Below are 25,599 nucleotides of genomic sequence, written 5' to 3'. Positions count from 1 at the left end.
AGGTTTTCTGCATATTATATGCAGAAAATCTACCTAACTTTTCATGATTGTTTGAATTGAAATTATGAGGAAAATAGGAAATACAGTTATTCAAATTAAGTGGATATTGAATCCAACATTATTTCAAAGCCAAATAGAGAAACTACAAGAGTTTCGTGCCAAATATAGAAACTATATAAACGTTTCAGCGGATCCAAGCTTAAGCAAACCTTTCTTGATGGGGCAACTCATGGTAAAGGTGGAGTGAGCTCTGATCACTTTCCTTAGTAGTATCCATAATATAAAACACATCTTGTGGACATGTATGATGCTATACATTATGGGGGGAGTTCACTAACCAGACCAGTTTTGATCTTTGTTGAGTCTCATCAGTGGATATGGTAAAGTATAACTTCTGCATCACTTCAACCTGGGTATGTACATCTGGGTCTACCTATCCACTGATGAGACCTCAACAAAGGTCGAAACCAGTCTGGGTAGTGACCCCCATAATGTATAGCATCATACATGTCTGCAAGGAGATGTGCTTTACATTATGAGAAATGCATTATGAGAAAGTGATCAGAGCTCACTTCACCTTTACCACGAGTTGTCCCTGTCGTGAAAGGTTTGCTTATGCTTGGATCTGCCGAAACTTTTATATAGTTACTATATTCGGCATGAAACTCTTGTAGTTTCTCTGTTCAGCTTTGAAATAATGTTGGATTCAATGTCTGCATAATTTGAATCATTTTGCATCACTGAAGTGAAGCCTTTTGGCTCTTTATTTCAGTAGGAAATACCGTGATGAATTCTTTACTTGATACTGAGAATTTCAATGAGTAAGTATAACTAGAAAAAAAAATTCTCTACTTAGTTATGGATATGTTTTATATATATTATTTCATTAAACCTTTTATTTTTTTATTTTGTAATTTAGTAACACAAGGTGTCAAACTTTGATTACACTAACTCATTGGGACAACAGTGTTAAGTTTTGCATGTACTTAGTGGTGAAATGACTTAAGTATTTTTTTTTTTTTATAACTATTATGTCGCACCTCCAAGGACTCATTGAGGGAAGGTGTTCTACTCTACTTCACACTACTCACTCACTGTCTCCACTACTTACTTAATTCACAACCTATACACAGTGCCATCTACTACTCACCACAAATAGTTTTTTGTCTGTGTGTGCTGGTTGAAAAACCCAAGTTTCTGGGAACAAAAGAACTCTGCTACCTTCATTTGAAAAAGCTTGATAAAGATTCCTCTTGTCACACAAGAATCAAACTCAGTTCCTTTCCATCGAAGGGTGCAATGTACTGTCATTCTTCCAACTGCACTACAAAAGGCTCTGATTTGATGATTTGATTCCAAAAACTTGATTATTTTCCTACATTTTAATGTGTTCCTGATATGTGAATAAAATTATAAAAATATAATGGGTTAAATGTTTCAGTTTTTGAAAGGAAAAAAAAAGCAAACACTTTTATTTATTTTATTCAGATCCTTCAAGCAATGGGAAAATCTTATCATCCAGGATGTTTCCGATGCTGTGTTTGTAATGAATGCCTAGATGGTGTTCCTTTTACGATTGATATGGACAATAAAATATATTGTGTAAATGATTACCACAAGTAAGTAATGTATATTTATAATATAATATGTAAAACATGTTATTATCATCATCATCTAACAAGATAACTTGAAAAAGTCACACCATTATTGACTTCCAATCAACAAGTTTTCTCCAAATTAATCTGTATCTGGCAAGACTTCAACATTATCAGATCTTATATTTCTGCTTCAGGCACTTTTTACTGTATTTTACTGTATCAGTCCACCTACACATTGATCTTCCTCTGTCTTTTTCCTGCTAGCATAGCACGCTTGTTTTGCTAATCTTTCCTCTCCCATTCTGTTTAAGTGACCATACCATCTGAGATTAGCCCTTCTAACAGATTTTTTAATGCTAACAATGTCAAGATCTTTCATAATATCCTCATTTCTAATATGACACCGTCATTGATGTCATCTTTCTTATATCTCTCATATATGTGGTCTGCAGTCTTTGATCAAGTATGATATTTCTAACCAAGCTTTCAGATCCATCAGTTAAAATTGGTTTGAACACTGTCTGGTATACAACTAACTTAGTGTTTTGACTGATTTCTTTCATATTCTATATACATTTATTCAGCTGACTTCCTACCATACCTGCCATCTTCGCTAAAAATTGTGCCTAAATAGCTGAAATATTTTACTTGTTCTATAGGTTTGCCATTCAGGATACAGTTGTTTTCAGTGTTTTGTCTATATTCAAGTCTGTCTTTTTATTGTCAATTTTCATATGAGATTTATTACAAAAGTTATTCAAATTAGTCGGGGAATCTTGCAGACTTGTACTGGATTTATTTAGAAGTATAATATCATCTGTATAAAGTAAGAAGCTAAGATTAACATTGCCAATTTTATTAGCAAATTTAATACCACTTGCCTTCATAATGTGATCCATATAGATAATGAATAACAGTGGAGATAAAGAGTGCCTTTATTGCACACCTGATTTAACATCATACTATACCTCCTTCAATTCTAACTGCTGACTTACAGCTTAAATGGAGACTATGCATTGCTTGATATAATGTTCCATTTACACCATATAACTAGCATTTTGAAGAGCTTTCTTCTTGGCACCTTGTCATGTGTCTTTTCCATATCTATGAAACTTAAATACAAATCCTGTTATACCTCCAAGATATCTCAACTGATATAATTTAAGATATAATTATCTTAAAGTGAAATCTGATTCTGACAGCCTATATTTGTCCTGAATCCAGTTTGTTCTTCACCAAGTTTTTCTTGGCCCTTTCTCAAGTATATTTGCATAAATCTTACCACTAACACTCAGTAGAGAAATACCTCCGTAATTCTCACATTTACTTTTATTCCCTTTTTATGAATGAGTACTATGAACCTGTGGGTACTCCAATCATCCAGAATTGGACCCTCTGTCTAGGCATTCTGAATTATGCAGTGCAGTCACTGTAAAACTTTTATACTTCCATATTTGAGCATTTCTGATTGAATTTCATCTATTCTAGTTGCCTTCAGGTTTTTGATGGCTTTTTTTTACTTCAAGTATAGATATGTATTCCTCACTACATTCCTAACTGGTAATTAGTTTACGGAATTAACAACGCAAATGAAGTATATTAATTAAAGATAACTTTAATGAATCACTTCTATATTTCGGCAACGTCACATTGCCATCTTCAGGAACATAAAGATATGGTATGTGCAGGCCGGCACTAACACAATGTTGGTGCCTGCGTGCACATACCATATCTTTATGTTCCTGAAGATGGCAATGTGACGTTGCCGACATATAGAAGTGATTCATTAAAGTTACCTTTAATTAATATACTTCATTTGTATTGTTAATTCCGTAAACTAATTACCAGTTATGTCTAACCAACGTATAAGCCTTGCTACTAGAATCACTACATTACTGTTGAGTGTTTTCTACCACCGTGCTGACACTGCTTGTTTCATTTAGCAATTTTTCAAAATAATTACTCTGGACATCTAGAATATGTTTATCTTAAGTTTTTCCTGTCGCCTTTATCATCTCTGTTTTTTTTTTTTTTTAATATTTTTTTAAGTAGTCTTTCCTCCATTTCTAAGCTTTTCAATAGCCTCCAGAATATTTTGTCACCTCCCTGATATTTATTTCCTATGTTTTTACCAAAGTCTTGCCATGCTTTTGTTTAACTTTTGTCTAGCTAGTTTTACACATTATTTCAGTTTCTTACACTCTTCTCTGTATTCTCTAAGAGCACCATCTGACTTACTTGCCAGAAATTTTGATATGCTTTCTTTTTACCCTTGACTGCCTTTTTAACTTGTTGAGTCTGCCACGGAGTTCTAATTTTTCTATTCTTACAGATAACCTCACCACATACCTCTCTGACTGAATCACTGAATGTTTTCTTCAGGGTTTGCCACTAAATATCTAAGGTTTGGTTCTTATTTTCAAACTCTCATTTTTTTTTTTTTTTTTTTTTTCTGTGATATTTGTGTATTTGAGTCTGTATTTCACCTCTGAAAGCTACCCAGCTTTGATTTGTTTTAAAACATTATTTTACACTCTTCTTTTCAGTATGAATTCTGTTTTTTTTTCTGCTTAGAACTAAATAGTGATCACTTCTTATTCAAACCTTGTGTATACTCTTGTGTCCTGAACAAGTGGGAAAGCATCACTATCAACAATACCATAATCAATGAGACTTTTCTTAATTCTTGCATCTTCTCTCCATGGGAATTTGTGCATACTGGAACATGGTGTTAATAATAATTAATCAATGTCCTAAACAGAAATCCAGCAGTCACCTACCATTATTATTATTAGCTTTGTTCTTTTCTCCAAATTTTCCTCAAACATTTCTATATGGCTGATAATCATTTCTTACTCTGCTTTTTAGATCTCCAACAAGGACCAACTTTTCCTTTTTTTTTTTTGTGTGTCAGCTGCCTTTTCTAATGCTTATAAACTTCCTCCATTAATTCCATAGTAAAACTTTCTATGGGAGTCTTAGCACAAATAAGTCTCATTGTCTAGTTCTCAATTCAGCTATTTGCTTATATCACTCGACTTGATTGCCTGCAACTCAAGATTATCCTCATGTTTAGTGTTGAATACTGTAGCTACCACATCTTTTCCCTGATTATTATTGCCTGAATATAACTATTGGTTTCTTAGAAAGATCTCCCCTGTTTTTGTCTTCTTTGTTTCAGTCACTAGTTTCTTCTGCTAGTTCCATTTCTTTTCCATTGATGCTTCTTACATTTGATAATACCAATCTTGAACTCTGCTGATGTTGAGTTGTGATGTATTCCAGGATTTGTTATAGTTTTTGTCTTTGCTCTGTTCACCTTGGTTTCCTGATGAAAACAACAGGAGTCTTGTTTAACCTGGTGATGCCCCAACAGGCATTAAAGTTTCTTCTGCTAGTTCCATTTCTTTTCCATTGATGCTTCTTACATTTGATAATACCAATCTTGAACTCTGCTGATGTTGAGTTGTGATGTATTCCAGGATTTGTTATAGTTTTTGTCTTTGCTCTGTTCACCTTGGTTTCCTGATGAAAACAACAGGAGTCTTGTTTAACCTGGTGATGCCCCAACAGGCATTAAATTCTGTCATATTGTATTATCATTTTACTTTTTTTTTTAAGCTAATAAGAATACAGTTTAGTTGACAAATTCTAAATTGTCAGCCCTCCTCATTTGTTCAGTATCCAAGTAGATACCTAAGAGGATGCACTATGAGAAAGTGAGATTGGCCATTAGGTCAGAACCCTTGTCCATTCACCACATTCCTTAAAAGACTGCATGGAGGTCTCCTCCCAGTTATGTTTTAAACACTCCTAATTATTTATCTTGCCTCAAGTGACTTTAATTGGATTGTCTTTCCTCTGTGAGATCGAAAAATTAATTTTGGATGATTTCTACCATATCTTGTGTCTTAACTCTGTAGATTTATTTGCTCACTCCGCTCACCATTTCCTTTGGCAAGGCATTCTACCCATTTACTATTCTCCACATTGAGATATCTGGTCATTTGTTTCCAGATTTCTTTTTAGCTTCAAAGTAGTCTCTTGTTCACTTTTGTCCCATTTAATTAGTGTATATTATATAATTTCTTTAATTCTACTGATTAAGGCTGTCCATAGTTCTTATATTATCTTGGTTATCCCCTTCTGTCATCAGTGTCTTAGTTGATGTTTTAGTGAGGTAACATCATTTTTCATGGGAAGAACATCAATGTTTTCTCTTTCCTTTACTAAAATTCTTATGGCCAAATATCTCGATTACTTACTGTGGATGGACACAATAACTCGTGTATGGTTTGATTAAGGCCTGATTATGAAACCTGACCTTCCATTTCACTTCTCTCTGTGAACCTCAGCAGCTCAGTCATTAATGTGTAGTACCTGATGCATTCATTCAGCTACACTCTATTTTTTTGCTTTAATAAATTATCTGATTTATGTATCAAGCAATCCTATTGAAAAGAGATTGGTATAATTAAATATATTCTATCCCCCCCCATCCATTTACAGTAATGCACTCAGGTTTTTTTTAATACACTGTCTTGAAATTTAATTTATCATTATAATTACATTCACTTCTTCATCTACACAGAAATAATAAAAATATGTTAAATCATTTTATAAAATTTTGAAGTTATTAAACGTTTAGTAATAACTTTTAACATAAGCTGGCAAACTTCAGCAGTGTTTCATAATGGTGCCAATGTGCAAAGTTGACAGTTTTTCAAGTTCAAGAACTGTAACTTAATTTTGGCCAACATATATCAAGAAATTATTGTTGTTACTAAGTAAACTGAAACAATATAATGAAACTAATTTTCTTACCTTAAATGTATTTTACATGTTTCTACTATCCTACTTGTATGAGAAGAGCATTATTGAATTTAACTTTCAGTTTGAAGCGAGGGTGCACATATGCAGACATTGAGGCAGCTCAACTAGTAGCAGTAGTTGAAGTTGTTTTTCACTGAAATGAGAAAAGTTTTTCTTTTTAGAGAGAAGAGAGTAAAATGTTTAAGAGAATGGAATCAGATATTTACAGATTTATCTGAAAGAATTTTTTTCAAATGATAAATGATTACTAGAAGATAAAAATCTAGAAGACCTTATATTGTTTTAAAAGCATAAAATAGTTGTAGTTTGGAAAATTTGAATTCTTCTAATAATTTGGTCTGCTGTTGCTCTGTTTCTTTGTTCCAGTCAGTGGATTAATTTCAAGACAGAACATTTTGTCTCAAGCTGTGTTATCTTCTAAGAGGTGTTCTTCATGGTACCATCATTATCAAATTCCTGACATTTACCCTCAAGGGGTATACAGGAGAGAGAATAAAAGAACTGATTTCATCAGTAGAAAGGATTGTTTAGATAATTGTCAAGCCAAGAATTTATTCTAAGTGTTTACTTCTCATAGATGATCTTCTGAAGATGGTAATTTTTCTTTTAAATGTTCACAGCAAAGTCTGCTGGGGTAGGACATTAATGTTTCTTTCTTTCAGTTTAAGGAAAGATAATTATTTGAGAAGAATGTTAATTTTGAATCAGAGTGAAATGGCTCTCATTTTTGAAACTGATTGTATTGAATGTATTGGAAGTCAAGGTTGTTAATTCTAGAAAAGATCAGTAAATGGTTTTGTTTCTTTGTTTTGTTAGAAACTCCTAACATATATTTTTCTAATTTCTGAAATTAAACTTAAATTTCTGTGTATAAGAGAGAGAAAGTATCTCTTATGAAATCATTTTAAACAAATTTTATGTAAATAGTTATGTTTGTTTAATACAAAAAAATAGGTCCAATAGCTGATACTGCCACACAGTATTGTCTATAGCAGAATGCAACCAATTTGTTGAAAGGTTTTGCACATGATGTGCGATTTTGTCTTTCAAATTTGTCAAGAAGAACTTGAGTCCGATACACCATGCTTTTGAGGTAATCCCAAAGCCAGGAGTCACAAGGGTTAAGGTCTAAACACTGTGGCCATATCTTTAAAAAATGAGAAAAGTGCCAGAAATGTCAATGCAAATGTTTCTCAGATGCTGGCATCTCCCATTTGCAATCTTAGTTGTGTCTGAGTTTATGTGGGTAGCATTGCAATGCTTTTTGCAAAGTTCTTCATATCTGTTGTGTATCGCGAATCTAATTGTCTTGATATAGTATGTGCGCTGCATGAACCTACAGCATTCTCATTTGATTGCTCAACACTGCAATTGCAATCTTCAGTCGTTTGCAGAATTTCAGATTTATGTTTATCCTGGTTCGACTGTCATACTGCTTGTCTCTTCAAATTGGTACATCATTTGTCACTGGATTTGGTCTCATGGTTTGTCCCTTTTCACAAAGTCTGAACTTGCAAGGTGCTGCTGCAGCATTTTTCCCATTCCCATACAAATGCGTCACAAGGAAGACGTGTTTGTATGGGAATGGGAAAAATTTCTTTTAGGCTTGCACGGTGATCCGAATGCATTTTTGAAAATTATGGAGACAACTACCGTGTTTGAATAAAAACTTTAGTTTAATATAACTAAAATCTACAATTCGACGTTTCGACCTTTATGTCAAGGTCATCTTCTGGAGCGTACAAATATACACAAGAAACAAGCTATACTACAATCAAACTGGTTCGTTAAAGACACTGACCAATCGCTACCACAATTGTTGGCCTGACCTCTGGTGGAAAAAAAAATACAAATTAAAAATAAAAAATTATACATCAACGCTAGAGTCCTATTATTTGTGTTGTCTACTATATACATATATTAACATTATTCCAGCCAGTTGGAGTGGAATGGTTTCTAATACTAGCGGATTGGCTAGAGTCCTGACTTATGTTGAATCTTTCATATTAGGTTGGCTGAATGTGTGCCATCCAGATCCTTGGAATTTTATTTTATTTATTTTATTCTGCTATTTGCACTAACATTAACATTCTTGATATGATACCTACAATGACTATAGAAACAAAAATAAATAATATAGAGTAATACTTATAGTGAAATGAAAACAGGAGAAAAATATATCCTTGAAGTATGGAGTAATTACTTTGAAAAACTGCTAAATGAAACAAGCAGTGATGACAGCACAGTGATAAAAAACACTGACCAGGCATGCGGTCAGGAATACATATCCATACTTGAAGTAGAAAAAGCCATCAAAGGTTTGAAATGTGGAAAGGCAGCAGGAGTAGATGATATTCGACCAGAAATGCTGAAGTATGGTGGTATAAGAGTCTTACAGTGGCTGCACTGCATAGTTCAGAAAGCCTGGACAGAGGGACGAATTCCTGATGATTGGAGTAGAGCTCTCATAGTACCTATATATAAAAAGGGAAATAAAACTGAATGTGAGAATTACAGAGGTATTTCCCTACTGAGTGTTCCTGGCAAGATCTATGCAAGTATACTTGAGAAACGGTTGAGAAGAATTGTGGAAGAAAAGCTTGGTGAAGAACAAGCTGGATTCAGGCCAAATAGAGGCTGTCAGGATCAGATCTTCACTTTACGACAAATAGTCGAGAAAGCATGGGAATATAACAAAGATCTGTATTTAAGTTTTGTCGATTTGGAAAAGGCATATGACAAGGTGCCAAGAGAGAAGCTATTCAATACGCTGCAGTTATATGGTGTCAGTGGGGCATTATATCAAGCAATACTTAGTCTTTATTTGAGTTGTGAGTCAGCAGTTAGAATTGAAGGAAGTACAGGAAGATGGTTTAATGTTAAATCTGGTGTGAGATAAGGATGTACATTATCCCCTCTGTTATTCATTATCTATATGGATCACATTATGAAGGAATGTGGTATTAAACCTGATATCAAAATTGGAGATGTTAATGTCAGCTCTTTGCTTTATGCGGATGATGTTATACTTCTAAATAAATCCGCTACAAGTCTGGAAGATTCTCTGACTAAATTGAATAGCTGTTGTAATAGATATGGTATGAAGGTCAGCAATAAAAAGACAAAGACAATGAAAATAGGCAGAATCATTGAAAATGTCAACTGTGTTGTGAATGGAGAACCTGTGGAACAAGTAAAACATTTCAGCTACTTAGGCACAATTTTTACTGAAGATGGTAAACTAAATATAGAAATAGACAACAGAATCAGCAAAGCTGGTATCGTGGGAAGTCAATTGAATAAATTCATATGGAATAAGAAAGAAATTAGTCGGAACACTAAATTAGCTGTATACAAGACTGTGTTCAAACCAATTTTAACTTATGGATCTGAGAGCTGGGTCAGAAGTAAAACACTTGACCAAAGACTAGAGACCGCAGATATGAGAGTCCTGAGAAAGATTAGAGGCGTGAACAGATGGCATCAATGGCAATATCATATTAAAAATGAGGATATTAGGAAAGAACTTGACATTGTCAGCATCCAGGAATGCGTTAGCAGAGCTAATCTCAGGTGGTATGGTCACTTAAATAGAATGGGAGAGGAAAGATTAGCAAAACAAGTGTTCTCTGCCAGGTTGGCAGGAAAACGACCCAGAGGAAGACCAAGATATAGGTGGATTGATATGGTACAAAGTGCCTTAGACGATAGAAATATAAGATCTGATAATGTTGGAGTCTTGACAAGTAACAGACTGATTTGGAGGAAAATTGTAGATAGGAAGTTAGTAATGATGTAATTTTTTCATGTAGTACTGTCATATCCTGTACACCCCTTGAGGGTACATGGCAGGAATTTGATGATGATGATGATGATGACTTATAGATTTGATTACAAAATAAAATGAAATTCAGCATTTGTTGCTGTGTAATTAATTGACAGCGTCATCATGAAAAGATGTAGAGAACATACAAAGAGCTCTGAACACTTTCAAGTGTTCATTTTTTTTTTAATGAAAGCAATTGATAACAATGTGTGTAATAAGACACATTATGCGCAGTCTGTGTATTGTTTCATGAAGTCTGTAGGTAGTTATTTTCCTAATAGAGAGCATGCATGTTATATATCCCTTGGTTTTTTCCAAGGTGCTGTTTGAACAAATACCTTGTTTCTTTAAGGTTGTGGTGATACCTAACTTTTATTGAGGTTGGAGAAATGAAGATATGGCCCCATGTGAGTTTCTATAAACATCATTCTATGCCTCCACTTTTTTGATAAGAACATTCAAATAAAGGTAGTTTGTTATTCTTCTAATTTTCCAGCATAAAATTAATCTTGAGGTGGAGATTATTCAGGAAGCACACAGTTTTCTGGTTACTTACCACCATGTTTCCAGACAATAAAAACATCGTCTGCATATCACTGTCAAACATTCAGTTTTAGATATGCTAGTGCCAAGACTTCATTCTCAAATTTCTCCATAAATAAATTGCCAATGGGAGGAATAGTGGGAAACCAATCATTAAACCATATTTTTGCATGTAAAACTTTCTTTTCCAGATAAAGAAGAAAGATTGCAGGCAGTAGTGAAAGATCTCATTTAATTTGTATGGAGAAATTTGAGAATGAAGTCTTGGCACTAGCATATCTAAAACTGCATGTTGGACAGTGATATGCAGACGATGTTTGCATGTCACTGCCTATGCACAAGCCATATCCTGCATTATTTATTTTTGTGACAGTATTGATTCTTATAAAAAAATAATCATATCAGAAGTCATTGCTTTCTTCACATAATCCTCTAAAATATATAATAGCAACTTTTGCAGTCTAGTCTTATCTACATTCAGGATCTGGCTGATTCATTTTTAGTTTCTTGTCATCTCTACCTGTTAAGTATACTTTGACAATATTTTTCAAATGATACTACAACTGCTTATACTGTAGTCACCTTCTGCCATTTTCATTCACTTAAAACTATTATTATTACATGATACCTTCAAAGAGTCAAAGCACTCATCGAGGGAGGGCACTCAGCTACACACGCCTAACCATCTCTTCTACTACATAATTCTCCTACTACTATACACAACTACCATCAATACCATCTACCACCCATCATCACCTCCAATAATATTTTTTGTCTGTAAATTGCATGTGTTCTGAAGACTGATTTACCTGTACATAAGAAGATGAAAAATCAGAGTTTCTGAGAAGGAAAAAACCCTGCTACCTTCGTATGAGATCAGTTCACTCACCTACATATGAAAAAAGGCCATATAAAGATTCCCCTCATGACAGCAAGAAACGAACTTGGGCCTTTTCCAGTCGAAAGGCACAGTATACTGTTGCTCTTCGAATTGCTCCGAATTCGTTATTCTTTTATAACCATAAAAGAATAACGTTTGTTATGCAACCAACTGATGGTTGCATAACAAAAGAACTATAGATTTTTTTTTATCTGACTTGTCTGCATATGCTATTTTTCTTTATCATCCATTGTACTCTAACTTGTTTTTGTTCTAGTGTATCTATTTATCATTTTCTCTATATTTCCTGCTGCTATAATAATATCTTGTTATTAATATTCATCCATTGAACTTGTGTCCTCTTTCATCTTACTAACCCTGAAGAGTCAGTCTGCTTTCTGGCTGTTCTTGACTTATTCTTATGCACTTCTGATTGCCCCCCACCCCTCCAGTTGTTTATAGTATTTTACTCTTTCATGATGCCTCCTAAGTTTGTCATAATTTCTTATGCCATAATTCCATATAACAGTTTTTTAATTGAAAATTTTAAATGTTTGATCATCTATAGGCCAGAGCTGCGTTGCTTTCTTAATTGGAGGCAGAATGATCACTTTATCTACACTCATATCCTCTAAATACTATTACCAAAATTAACACTTGATTCATCTTGTCCCTTGAAGATTTTCAGAAGTGTTATCACAACCATTCGTTTATGCCAGTGGTTCTCAAACTTTTTACCTCTGAGCCCCACCTGACAAAAGAGAAAACACTGTTACCCCCCCTCACACACACACACACACACACACACACACACACACACACACACACACACACACTGGTTTTATTTATCAAAATAGAAGTCATACTAAGTTTGATGTTCTATTCAGTTTATTCTGTGTTTTCTACATACTATTTAACAGTTTTTGACATAAAATAATTAAAGTATCACAATATTAGGCCTACAATAAAAATTAGTTTTAACACTTGCAATTAACCAAAATATGTATCAAAATGAAACAATATTTAACTGAAATGAAAAATACTGAAATGAAACAATATTTAACAAGTATTTAATTTTTCTCTGTAAAAATAATCAAACATTTAAATGTCAAAGTCTAATGTGATGGATGGGCCTGCTTTTTGAGAACAAAGTTTATCAAAACATGGTGCAATATCAGAAATGGCCACTCTAGGTTCTTTAGCAATATTTAGTCTTTAACCACTAGTTGAAGGAGCACTGGTATCTCCATTTCTATCACTATTCAGGAAACCCTTCATGATCAATTGTTCATGAACAGTCAATTTGTTTAAGAAGTAAACGAATCAGCACAATTACACTGAAATTTTGAATGCATAAGAACATAACCTCAAACAGGTATAACTGCTGATCGCCATTGACTCTGGTGACAAACTGCTCCTTCCCGGCCCAACAAGATGTCATTAAGTTGCTGCTTTCAGCTGTGCATGTATAGTGCTGCCTGGAAGAGGATGCGGCTGAACTATCAACACTGCCTCTGGCACGTGTTTTGTAAGTGCGAGTAAAGAAAATAATCATTAGTTATTTTGAAATTCATGATAACAGATGGCATCAATGGCAATATCATATTAAAAACGAGGATATTAGGAAAGAACTTGACATTGTCAGCATCCAGGAATGCGTTTGTAGAGCTAATCTCAGGTGGTATGGTCACTTAAACAGAATGGGTGAGGAAAGATTAGCAAAACAAGTGTTCTCTGCCAGGTTGGCAGCAAAACGACCCAGAGGAAGACCAAGATATAGGTGGATTGATATGGTACAAAGTGCCTTAGACGATAGAAATATAAGATCTGATAATGTTGGAGTCTTGACAAGTAACAGACTGATTTGGAGGAAAATTGTAGATAGGAAGTTAGTAATGATATAATTTTTTTCATGTAGTACTATCATATCCTGTACACCCCTTGAGGGTACATGGCAGGAATTTGATGATGATGATGATAATTAAAACCTGTATCATCAAAAGTTTTTCTTTCTGTATTTTTATTTGTTGTTACTTTTAGAACTGATTTAGGGCAGTTTTAATTTTTATCTGTACTTTCAAGCTATTCATTCCCCCCACACACACACAAAGGCTTTCAGTGCGTGTGTTGGAGGAGGGCAGGACTTAAGAGAAGGAATCTGTCTATCTTTTTGAAGAGGCTAGAGGTTGTAGCCTTTAGAAAATAACCCATCAGTGCTTTTCCTGAGAACAGAGGTAGGTGAAATAAAAGATAAGTGGAAGTAACAGGTTTGTTCACTTAGCAACTGAACAAATTAATGCTGGAGGCTGCTGCCTGTATTATATTGGTTTAGCATTGAGGGCATGATGAATGCTATTTCTACTAAATGACATCCATGGAAATATCTCTAGATGAGACAATGGAGAAGAGTGTGTTGTGTATTCTTCCCCAAATGTGAAAGCATTATTCTGAGGTTGGACAAATTTGAAATTTGCAGAGTTCTTAGATAAGTGAAGTAAATCTTGAGAGGGGAAAAATGCCAATGCTTTTTTGGAAGCTGGGGATGCTATAGATATAATGTATTTGTGCAAGGAAAGGACTAGTGTCATTCCAAGGGGGGGGGGGGGGGGGGGGGGATCTGGTCCCAACTATTAATGTCATGGCCCTAATCTAAATGTTATGAAAGATAAGAGGAGATGAACTAAAGTATTTTTTGTGAAGATAAAAAAAAGACAGGAATATGTTTCTGAAGATCATATGAGCAAGTGGAATGAAGAGTGCTATCATCACTAAAAGTATTTTAATTTTTAACTTCATAGTTTAATTCAAGTTTTTTTTACTTGTTGGTTTTCTTCATGTTTTTTTGGCTTTCTGATACATATTTCTATGCTCATTTATCAGTTCTTCATCTTCGACACTTTTAATTGCATACCATCTCATATCAAGTCCTATATCTGGTACTGTGTCATTGTTACCTTAAAAAAAAATACATATGCAGATGCATAAAATTAATAAGTTTAATTTCATTTATACCTGTTTTTCTAAGCTGAAGTTGGATCGAGGGTCAACCCCATCACTAAGATAGCTTTGCTTTTCCGAGTTGAACTTAAATACGAATAAACAAAAGCTTTTAAATTGAACAACAAATGCTAGAAAGAAATTAAGTGACCAACATACTTCGGAGCTAATGTATTGATGTTGATACCGAAAGTGGAACTGTCAAGGATATAACACAAAGATTGACAATAGCAAATACTGCCTTCTGAAGATTAAAAAATATATGAAAATCATCCAAATTCATAATAAAATCAAAATAAAGGTCTTCAATGGCAGTGCAAAGAATTTTGACATCTATGATCAATATTATATGGAAACTGAAAAAGAAATAAGAAGCAAATGAAAGTTTTCCAAGAAAGTGTTTGTGTAAAATATTAAAAATTTAGACAGCAATGTTTAACAAGTGACAAGGTTATGTAAACAGACAGGAGCAAAAAAAAAAAAAAAAGTATCACCAGTGAAATATGGCATAGTTGGAAATGGATTGGATGTACTATGAATGGACAGAGGAGTAATTCTAAGGGCAGCTTTAAAACATGGATTTCAGAAAGAAGGAAGAAAAGGGGGGGAAAACTTGGCAAAGAATGACAGGGAAAACAAAGAAATATGGCTGGTTGAGAGAGCTGAAAGAAGCAGAATTAGTTGTGAAAGAAAAAAAAAATGGCTTAACTGGAGAAGATTGATCTCAGCCTTGTGCACCCCAAGATGATAGGTAGGTAGATCTACTGAATGTTTCAGGCAAGTTTAATACAAGTGTACTTGAGAAAATAAGAGAGAAAACGCATTGGATACACTAACTTTAATAAAAACTAACTGGAGAAGATTGATCTCAGCCTTATCAGCACAAATAGTTTGTACTGAAACTTACAGGACATTATCAGTAGAGGACAAACAAGCATTTTAAAGAAACAGAATACAAGGCAAATATAAAAATTGCGTAGCCAATAACAGCAAGTACCACATGTCAGAAGGATCATATTAAATATATAATAAATTGTTTCTAATATTTACATAGGATGACTCTACTAAACATTTGGAGGGAGGAGTGAGCGCGAGCAATTATTGCAATTCAGATTACTTGGAATTTGTCACATTTAATGGAATTTATCCATTGAATATGATGAGGCTGTAGACATCTGATTCCATTGACAAAGCTTCAGTGGTGAGAGACTCCTCTTGTTGTAAGGATGAAGAACACAAATGAAAACAAAACCTCATTTGCTGGGTGGTATGACAAGCAGAACTTTGATCATATATAGTGTATATGATCAAAAGTATCCGGACACCCCTCTGTAATTTGTAACTGATGTCTAGTTACATCAGTTACAAATTACAACTGATGTCTAGATGTCACTACGACCTCATTTACCGGTATAAAAGGAGGCATGGAGCTGTGTGCGTTATTCAGTGATAAGAAGTACAAGCAGAATAGGTAGGTCGAGGGAGCTCAGTGACTTAGAACGTGGACTAGTTATTGGTTGCCACATCAATAAGAAATCTGTCAGAGGTGTTTCAACCCTCCTCAAGTTGCCTAAGTCAACAGTTGGTGACATGATTGTGAAGTGGAAATATGAAGGCACAACCACAACAAAATTATGGTCAAATAGGCCCGTTTAATGACAGACAGGGACTGTCACGCTTCGAAGAAGTGTCAAGTGTGGTTTGTGGAATTTGCCAGATCGAGTTAAACAATCACCTGGGATGAATTAAAGAACTAAGAAAATATATGCTTGGGTTAATCCTTTATCCAAGTGTAAGCAAACAAGTGTGCATCTCAACTATTTTCAGGACTGGGGCAACTCGTATAAAGAAGCTAATGTCTTCACATCACTTGCCTTAGCATCCCATAATGCAAAGCACAGTAGTATAACCAAGTATAAGTATATTTATAGTATAACCAAGTGGAAAAACTTCCAACAATCACCTGGGAGTTCCACAGTGCTACTAACTGTCCAGCTAGCACCATGACTGTGTTTTGAGAGTTAAGAGGAATGGGGGGTTCCATGGTCGAGCAGCTGCCCATAAACAAGCATTTCTCCTATAAATGCTAAACACCACTTGCAGTAGTGTAAAGAGGAATGCCACTGGACAGTGGACAACTAGAAATGTGTGATTTGGAGTGATGAATCGCACTTTACCATGTGGCAGTCTAAGGGGAGGTGAGTCTGGGTGTGGCGAATGCCTGGAGAGCCATTCCTGCAAGCATATAGTGCCAACAGTGAAATTTGGAGGAGGTGGCATTACAGTGTTTTAGGGGGGTGTTCTTCATGGAATGGACTTGGCCCTCTTGTAACACTACATGGAAATCTAAATGCAGAAGGGTACGTGGACATTATGACCCATTGCATACTGTCCACGGTAGAAGATCAGTTTGGTGATGACTATTGTCTGTATGAACATGACAATGCTACCTGACATAAAGCAAAGTCTATGAGAGAGTGGTTTGTGGACAATAACATTCCAGAAATGGACTGGCTGGATCCCATAGAACAACTTTGGGATGAATTAGAACACTGACTTCACTCCATACCCCCCCCCCCCCCAATGACCCACATCATGAACTGCTCTGGCTACAGCGCTTCAGGAAAAATGGGCTGCCATTCCTCCAGAGACAATCAGACACCTGGTAGAGTCTTCCCAGCAGAGTTAGAGCTGTCATAGAAGCAAAAGGTGGACTCACACCATATTAATGTCCACTGCTGGAAAGTGTGTCACAGGGACAGTCTGATTACAGTTTTGAGTAGGTGTCCAGATAGTTTTGATCAGATAGTGTATCTGCCAGTAAAGGTAAGCTTCTGATATATACTGGGTGATAACCAGAGGCCATGTGGGTAAGTAGGCTGCCCAAGTAAGGGTAAACTCCTGGAACTCTCCTGAATATGTTGATGTGGGCTATGGATTCTGAATGTCTGTTGACTGATGCTGAAACCAGTGTGCTGGCTTAAAGACATGATTTTGCCATTATACCTAAAACCATTTCTTTTTTCGGTAAGGTATGCAACAGTACATTGTACTGACACCTCTATTTAACAGTGACGATTGACATACAGATGTGATACATTTAGAAATTTGTAATATTCATTTATTTTTTAAGTTTATCTAGTATCCGTCATCAGCCAGCCTGATTGGCCAAGTGGTTAGTGTATCCACTCTCCAGCCAAAAGGCTGCGGGTTCGAATCCCGCCGTGGGCATGGATGTTTGTAATTGTCTGTGAATATGTCAGTAGTGGTGTGGTGGGCGGTAGATGGCATTAGTGTAGATGATGATGGTAGTTGCGGTTCGTTGTAGTTGGTGGATTGAGTGGTAGAGACAGAGAGTGTAGAGTAGGTGCCCTCCCCTCGATGAGTCCCTTGGACTCCCTGGAGGCATCACGTATTTCAAAGACTTCTTTGAAAAAGTAACAATAATAATCATCTTACACGTTTACCTTAGTGTATTTAAAAAATTTGCCTTTTTACTACACCTATTGTTAAGATATTTGCTATAACTATTTTTAGAATTTTAAATTACTTTCATTATGTTTATATATTAACAAGTTCACACCAGCTTGTGACTCGGAATAATTGCCTCTCAATTACTCTACTTTTCAACAAATATAGTATACATTGACTCTGTGCTATTTTTAGTGCTACAGTAAAATTTTACTTTGTTTTACTTGCATCTGTGAGATATGTAGGGGTATACATGGTCATTTTCATTCTAGTACTAAACTACCAGTATATACCAGATATGCACTGGACAATTTCTGGTGTCTTCCCTGAAGTTTTAGTACAACACAAGTCGATTTGTCTCTTCCTCTTGCGAATGTGTTAAATCATTTTACTAGGTTTTATCCTACTATTGCAGATGTTCTGTTCATCTAAGGAGTAATACTAAAAATAAAACTGAACCATAAAGTAAAAAATGAGAAGGGTAACAATATAGGTAAATACTTTTTTTTTTAATTTTCATATCCTTTAATCTGCAATTTTTTCTGCTAGCAAAGAATGAGTACCAACACCTAATTTTTTTCCAAAAAAATCACTGCGTAAAACCATTCTGTATCTGGTTTTTTGCATAATACCAAAATCAGTCTTTCCTACTATTGTATACCTGTCTTTCAAGTGGTAATGCTAACAAACTACTCATAGAAGTTGCTGCTGCACTATTTAAACAAGTTACATTTCCTAATTTATGTATAACTGAATTTCGTGTGCTCTTTGCAGAAAAAGTTTTGAAAGCAGATAAAGGAAAACACCATAGTGGTGATGGATAAAGAGTACTTTGAGAGAAAAACAGACCTCTTTTTACAGAATACATATACTTATCAAGAATTAAGTAGACTTATCCTTCACAGATTACACATTTGAATAAGCTTCTGAATGAAAATGTGTTCTGGAATCACAGTATAGTGAAGAAACTATGCATTCATTTTGGGAGGACTTCCTGTTTATATGGTATTCCAAAAAAAAAAAACATAGAAAAGGCTCTCTTGTGAGACTTGTTAGGAAAACTGTATCGACTCTCCCATAAAGAATGGCTAAGTTCTTTTCTCTCTATTCAGTGTCCATATTGTTCAGTATAGCTCATTTATCAAGAATCTACAACTTACTAGAAAAATATTGAGGATATTTTCTTATATTCTTCTGTTACTTTAGTCAACTTCAATATAATTTATCTGTTCACTTAACATCCCCTTGACTGATACTGTTTACCATCTGTATGATGATTTCCCTCTGGACATTGTGCATTCAAATTTGTTATACACTTGTGAGATGCTTTGCATAGTATAATAAAATATCTAGAGAGACTGAGTGTACAGCCATACAGAGCTTTCCATCCTCATTGGCTAATTATTATTTAAACCATCTAAGATAATTACTAAAGAAAGAGCCAAAAGGCTTCATTTCGGTGATGTAAAATTAGATAGGCTGAGTGGATATTAAATTCAACATTATTTCAAAGCTGAATGTTTGTAGAAACTATGAAAGTTTAAGTTGACCTGAGATCTTACAAAAATACAATCCTCGGCATACCTGAGTTTCCTTAACTTGGACTACTTAAAAGATCTGGGCACTGCCTAAGTGTCATTATATATTCACCTTTTATTAGTACATTTGATAAAGGTTTCACTGGCCTGACAGCTGTTTTTGAACCAGCTCGAAACAGTAGTCAGGACAGTTGTTGTATGGAAACTTGAGTATGAAAAGAAAGTTCTGCAAGCTAAAGACAATTCCAAGGAATTCTATTGTTATGCTGCAAGTAAAAGAAAGAATGAATATGAAAGAATAACTCTACTGATTGCAGATGCTGAAAAAGTTGTTCAACAAACGAGTTCCCATTTTGCTAATAGTTATCAATTTTTTATTATTATTATTTTTTTTTGTGTGTGCTCACTTAATGAAAAAAATCGGGTGCATGAGGAGGGGGTATTAGAGCTGTTGCACTAACTGAATAAGAATTTAGCAGTAGGGATTGATGGGATATCATCATAGATGCTAAATCAGTGTTCAGCTGAACTGGCTATTCCTTTGACCAGGCTATATAATTTGAGTTTCACAGAACAGGGAAGATTCTACAGGAGTGGAAAATATGTGTAGTAATCTCATTGCACAAGGGTTGTACAAAGACTGATGTATCCAACTATCAACCTATTAGTATCTCTGGAATGGTGGTGAAGATTTTTGGAAAAGTTGGTTAGGGTTTGTTGTGTTGATCTGACCTTGGGTTGAGAATCTCTACTTTGCAGTGAACAACATGGGTTTACTAAGAGAAATTCATGTTTTAGCAACTTGCTCATATTCTATGATAACATTACCATTGAGTTAGACAAGGGGAATGGATACACCATGATACTTCTGGATTTTGCTAAGGCTTTGACAGAACTCAGCATGGAAGACTGTTGCATGAATTGGAGAATATGGATTTGGATTATAAAATATTAGCATGGATCAAAGGTTGACTGACTGACAGCTATCTTCTTCTTAACATGGATTTTAGGCCAAGTGGCCTATTCTGGTCTCATGCCATCTCTTTCTTGGTCTTCTGATTCTTCTTTTCCCACTTATTTTGTATCTGTATAATATTTTTGGTAGTCTGCTGTTGTCCATTCTATTTAAATGTTTTCTAGCCATTTTTGTTTATACTGTCTTATGTAGTAATTAATTGGTTTTATTTTCAGGAATTGTGAAATTTCTTCATTTGTTTTATGGTCCCACTTGGTATATCCAGCTGTTTTTCTGAGAAACTTTATTTCTGCTGTTTGAATTAATTTTTCATCTTTCCTTTTTGTGGTCCATGTTTCTTTTCTGTATAGTAGAGTTGGTTTTGACAAGACATTATATAGTCTGATTCTAGTGTGTTTTTGTACTAGGGATGGCTTAAATATATTATTTATTATGCTATTTACTTTGATAAAGTTTCTATTTTAGTATCTGTCCTTTTCTTCTTCATATGATAAATCACATCCTAATCACATCATATTAAGTTCCTCAGTAGTATAGTGGTTAGTATTCCTGCCTGTCATGCGGGAGACCGGGATTCAATTCCACACTGGGGAGGCTATCTTTTGCTGGCCTGGTTAGCCAAGTGGATGGCGTATCCGCTCTCCAGGCTGCAGGTTCGAATCCCACTGTGGGCATGGATGTTTGTGATTGTCTATGGAAATACCAGTAGTGGTTGGTAGTAGATGGCATTGGTGTAGTTGTGGTCAGTTGGTGATTGAATGGCAGACGGGTTGTGGAGTTGGTGCCCTCCTTCAATGAGTCCTTGGACTCCCTGGAGGTGTCAAATAATAAATAAAAATAATAATAATAAATTACAAAGTATTTACTTGTTCTAATATTTTATGATCTATCGCTATTTTACTTTATTGGGTTTTCTCCTTTGAATGCCATTATTTTTGTTTTTTCTTTATATATTGTCATATTATATTGTTTTGAGATATCATTTAATGATTTTAATGATCTTTGTAAATCATCTTCTGATATAGCTAATACTATTTGATCTGTAAATAGTAGTGTATCTATCTTCATTTGTGGGATTATTTGTATACCAAGTGGGTTGTACTGTTTCCAGATTGTTATAATTTTATTTATATATATATATATTGAAAAGCAGAGGTTGAGGGTACATCCTTGTCATACTCCTCTTGATATATCTTTCCATTCTGAGATGTGAACTAATTTAACTGCTATTTTATTTCCTATATATATTTCTTGAATGGACTGTAAAAATTGATTTGGTATGTTTAAATTGGTTAATATTTTAAACAATTTTTGTCTATTAATTTTGTTAAAGGCTTTTTCATAATCAATAAAGGCCACATGTGTTTCTTGTTGAAATTCTCTTCTCTTTTCTATTAATAATTTTAGAGTAAAAATTGGATCTATGCAGGATCGGCCTTTTCTGACCTATTTTGTTCTTCTAGTAGTTTGTCCTCTACAATACTGCTTAGCTTCTCTTTTAATATTCCTGCATATATTTTACATCCTGTATTCAGCAGACTAATTCCTCTATAGTTATTGCAATCTTCTCTATTTCCTTTTTTATAGATTGGGATAACCAGTGCTTTTTCCAAGAGTTAGGAGTTTTTCCAGACATCCAAACCATATTAAAAAATTTCAGAAGTCTTTCATTAAATTTTTCACCTGCATTTTTGTATAGTTCTATCTTTATATTGTCTTCTCCTGGCGTTTTCCTATTTTTCATTATTGTATTTTTCAGTTCTAACATTGTGATATTTTCTATTAGGTCATTCTTTGTTTTATAAAATTTTATTTCATTGTTCTCATCTGTCCAGAGATTTTAGAAATACAGGGTGTTCGGGATAAATTTGACAGTTTCGTAAGGAAAAAAGAAAATCTTCTTTGTATCTATTAAATTTAATGAATTGACAAAAAAACATTACAGGCAGAGTTAATTACAATACTATCAACAAGATTTACTCAAAATAACCACCATTAGCATCGATCACAGCTTCAATTCTGCTTCGGAACCTCGAACAAGCTGATGCTACAGTCTCCCTGGGAAGGGCCGCAAAAACTGTTTTAATTTTATCCATTAACTGGGCTTTTGTATTACTGGAAGTGCGATTGGTGTCTTTTTCAACTGCGCCCCATACAAAATAATCCATGGGGTTAAGGTCTGGGGAGTTTGGAGGCCAAACATTTGGACTGGTGAAGTCGTAGAAATTTTCAGACAACCATTTTTGACTTTTCCCAGAGGTGTGGCAAGGGGCCGAATCCTGCTGCCATACATACGGCCTACCATTGGCTACCCTTGTTATCCAGGGCTTGACTACAGTTAGCAACTCCACGAACAAAGCCCGAATTCCAATGCCAGGGTTCTTCAACACCTGTTCCTGCAGATTTGCGAGGAATTCTGCTGTACGAACGCAATCAGATCGTCTGCTAGGGATCTTTCTTCTTGCTACATCCTCGTAGTCACCATTGCAAGTCTCTAGTTCATGCCTGATTGTTTTTACTGTATTCAGGGAGCATTGGGCAGCAGTCGTAATATCCTTATTTTGATGGCGGGCATGAATCATCATGATACAAGTTATTCTCTTCCATGATTCAGGTGGGTTCCAGCTATCCATCCTTTCTGACATCTTGTATATGAATGAAGAAGGGTCCAAACTTTTAAATGAAGAGAAGTGTGTGTTAATACATGTAACTTACGGAAAAATATAATTAATTATATGTCAAATTTATCCCGAACACCCTGTATATCACCCATTTTTCTAAATCTATTGTTTCTATTTTACACAACCCAAAACCTATAAAGTACTTTATTACTTTATAGGTTTTGGGTTGTGGCTTAAATAAATCCTTTTCTAGTTCTGTTACGAAATTGTTCCCTCTCTCTCTCTCTCTGTTTTTTCCTTACTTCTCCTTTTGCAATTGCACTGTTTCTTTTATACTCTATTTCTGTTTCTATAGTTTTGGAATTTAGCCATTTCTGGTAACTGTCCTTTTTTGTTTTTATTATATTTTCTATTTCTTTGTTCTAGTCTTGTAGTCCTCTTTTTCTAATCCATTTGTGCTTTATTCCTAAGGTTTCTGTTGCTGCTTTTGTGAGAATTTGTTTCAAATTTTCTCATTCATCTTTCATGTCACTTTATTCATGTGTGGTTTCTGTTTTTAAATTTGTGCATTTTTGATATTGTTGTCTAACTTGGGGATCCTGTAATGAAGAAATTTTGCAGCTTGGTAAAAATTTTCAATTTTATATGTTTTTAGCCACTTTGGTTTAAATCGAATTTTTTGCTGATACCATATAATGATCAGAGTTTAATTCAAAGCCTCGTTATGCTCTTACGGCTAAAATTAACTCCACTCATTTTAAATTTGCAATAACATGGTCAATTAACTGACCAAGTATATTTATGTATTTCCTTGTGTTTAAACACTGAATTCATTATTCTCATATTATTATAATGACAAAATAGCTCAGTCCACACCAATTTTAATTACATGTATCCTTGCCAAATTTACCTATGTTTGTTTTGTATTTTTTGTTTCCTATTCTGGCATTTAAATCTGCTAGTAGTAAATAGTCAGTTTTGTTTGTTTTATCTGTGACATTCTGTAATTCTTTATAAAATATATTACTGTCTTCTTCTTTTCCCTCTTCTGGTGCATATGCACCAATTATTGTTATGTGGCCTCTTAATGTCTTGAGTCTAAATTCTATTAGTCTTTCATTCAAATAGTTGTAATATACAATATTGTTCTTTAGGAATTTATGTACCATAATCATTATACCTGCTTTTGCTCTTTCTTCTTTTTTTTACCCCACTTACTAACTATTATAATAACGGAATTAACCCGTGACAATTATTCTTTATTCATAGAATTTTCACCTGATATATAGTTTTTTTTTTTGTATCTTTTTGTTTTTTTTATTTTTTCTGTTACTATACATATCTTTGTTAGCTTGGTTTAGTTGTTTATCAAGTTCTTCTTTGTGTGCAGTGCTTCTTACATTTCATGTTGCAATCTTCATTATGTGTTTCTTTTTCCAATTTTGTTTACTGTTTCCTGAATTGTGGTCTTTTCCCTTATGAGACTTGATAGTATTTTGAATTTCCCTGCGGCAGGTTATTAGCTTGTCGCTCGGTGCGTCCAGTGGTAGGGCTGCTACCTAATGTCTCTGGACAGACAGATCTAACAGCATTTACTCTGTTAGGATTATACCGCCCATACTTAGTCGCCAGTGCCTCATTTGTACTTTTAGAACAGGATGGACCATGAGAAGGTGAGGTTGACATTTGAGTGGGAGAGGCTATGTATTGCACTTCACCATCCCTTCCATATCAAAGAGTGTTATATGAGGGGATGTGAGTCTGTAAGACTTAAAGTAACCAGTGATGTACCACCACGATCAATCCTTGGTCCACTGTTATTCAATATGTACATTAATGACAATAGGAAGGATTTGACAGGTAACATACAGCTATTTGCCAATGATGCAAAAATAGGCAGGGTTATATCAGGAATGCGGCTTACTAACTATTATAATAACGGAATTAACTCATGACAATTATTCTTTATTCGTAGAATTTTCACCTGAGTATCACAGGCATCATCAGTACAGGTACAAGGCTAATTAAACAATAACTGTTACATTCACAAAGCGCCACCTAAGTAGCTAAGGTTAAATTTCCTAAATTTATTTAATTATTATTATTTTTTTTTTTTATTTATTTATTTTAATTATTTAAATTTAGTTATTCAATTATCATAATTATGTTTCATGTTTATGTTTCATAATCATGTTATTATAATAGTTAGTAATATGTCTACTCACTGTATTTCCTTACTGAAACTTATATCGAGACTTCACGCAGAGTCTACTTCCAAACGATGTGCCAGATACGGTAAAGTATTAGTTAAGAAGG

The 25,599-nt window shown here is 34.6% G+C and overlaps 1 protein-coding gene across 2 annotated transcripts in view; it reads left to right on the top strand.

Annotated features, from left to right (window-relative positions):
• Nucleotides 1-25,599, top strand: part of jub (LIM domain-containing protein jub) — a 242,515-nt gene that overhangs the window by 122,215 nt on the left and 94,701 nt on the right. For both annotated transcript variants that reach the window (XM_090398070.1, XM_090398071.1), the window contains exon 5: nt 1,489-1,619. In XM_090398070.1, coding sequence (XP_090254196.1) covers nt 1,489-1,619 — 131 coding nt within the window. The remainder of the gene's footprint in view (nt 1-1,488; nt 1,620-25,599) is intronic.

This window comes from Typopeltis vanoorti, chromosome 9 (assembly GCF_054136105.1).
Source record: "Typopeltis vanoorti isolate ZY-2024b chromosome 9, IOZ_Tvanoo_1.0, whole genome shotgun sequence".
Taxonomy (NCBI): Eukaryota; Metazoa; Arthropoda; class Arachnida; order Uropygi; family Thelyphonidae; genus Typopeltis; species Typopeltis vanoorti.
The sequence above is the reverse complement of the archived record's forward strand: the minus strand, read 5'-3'. Positions and strand labels throughout refer to the sequence as shown.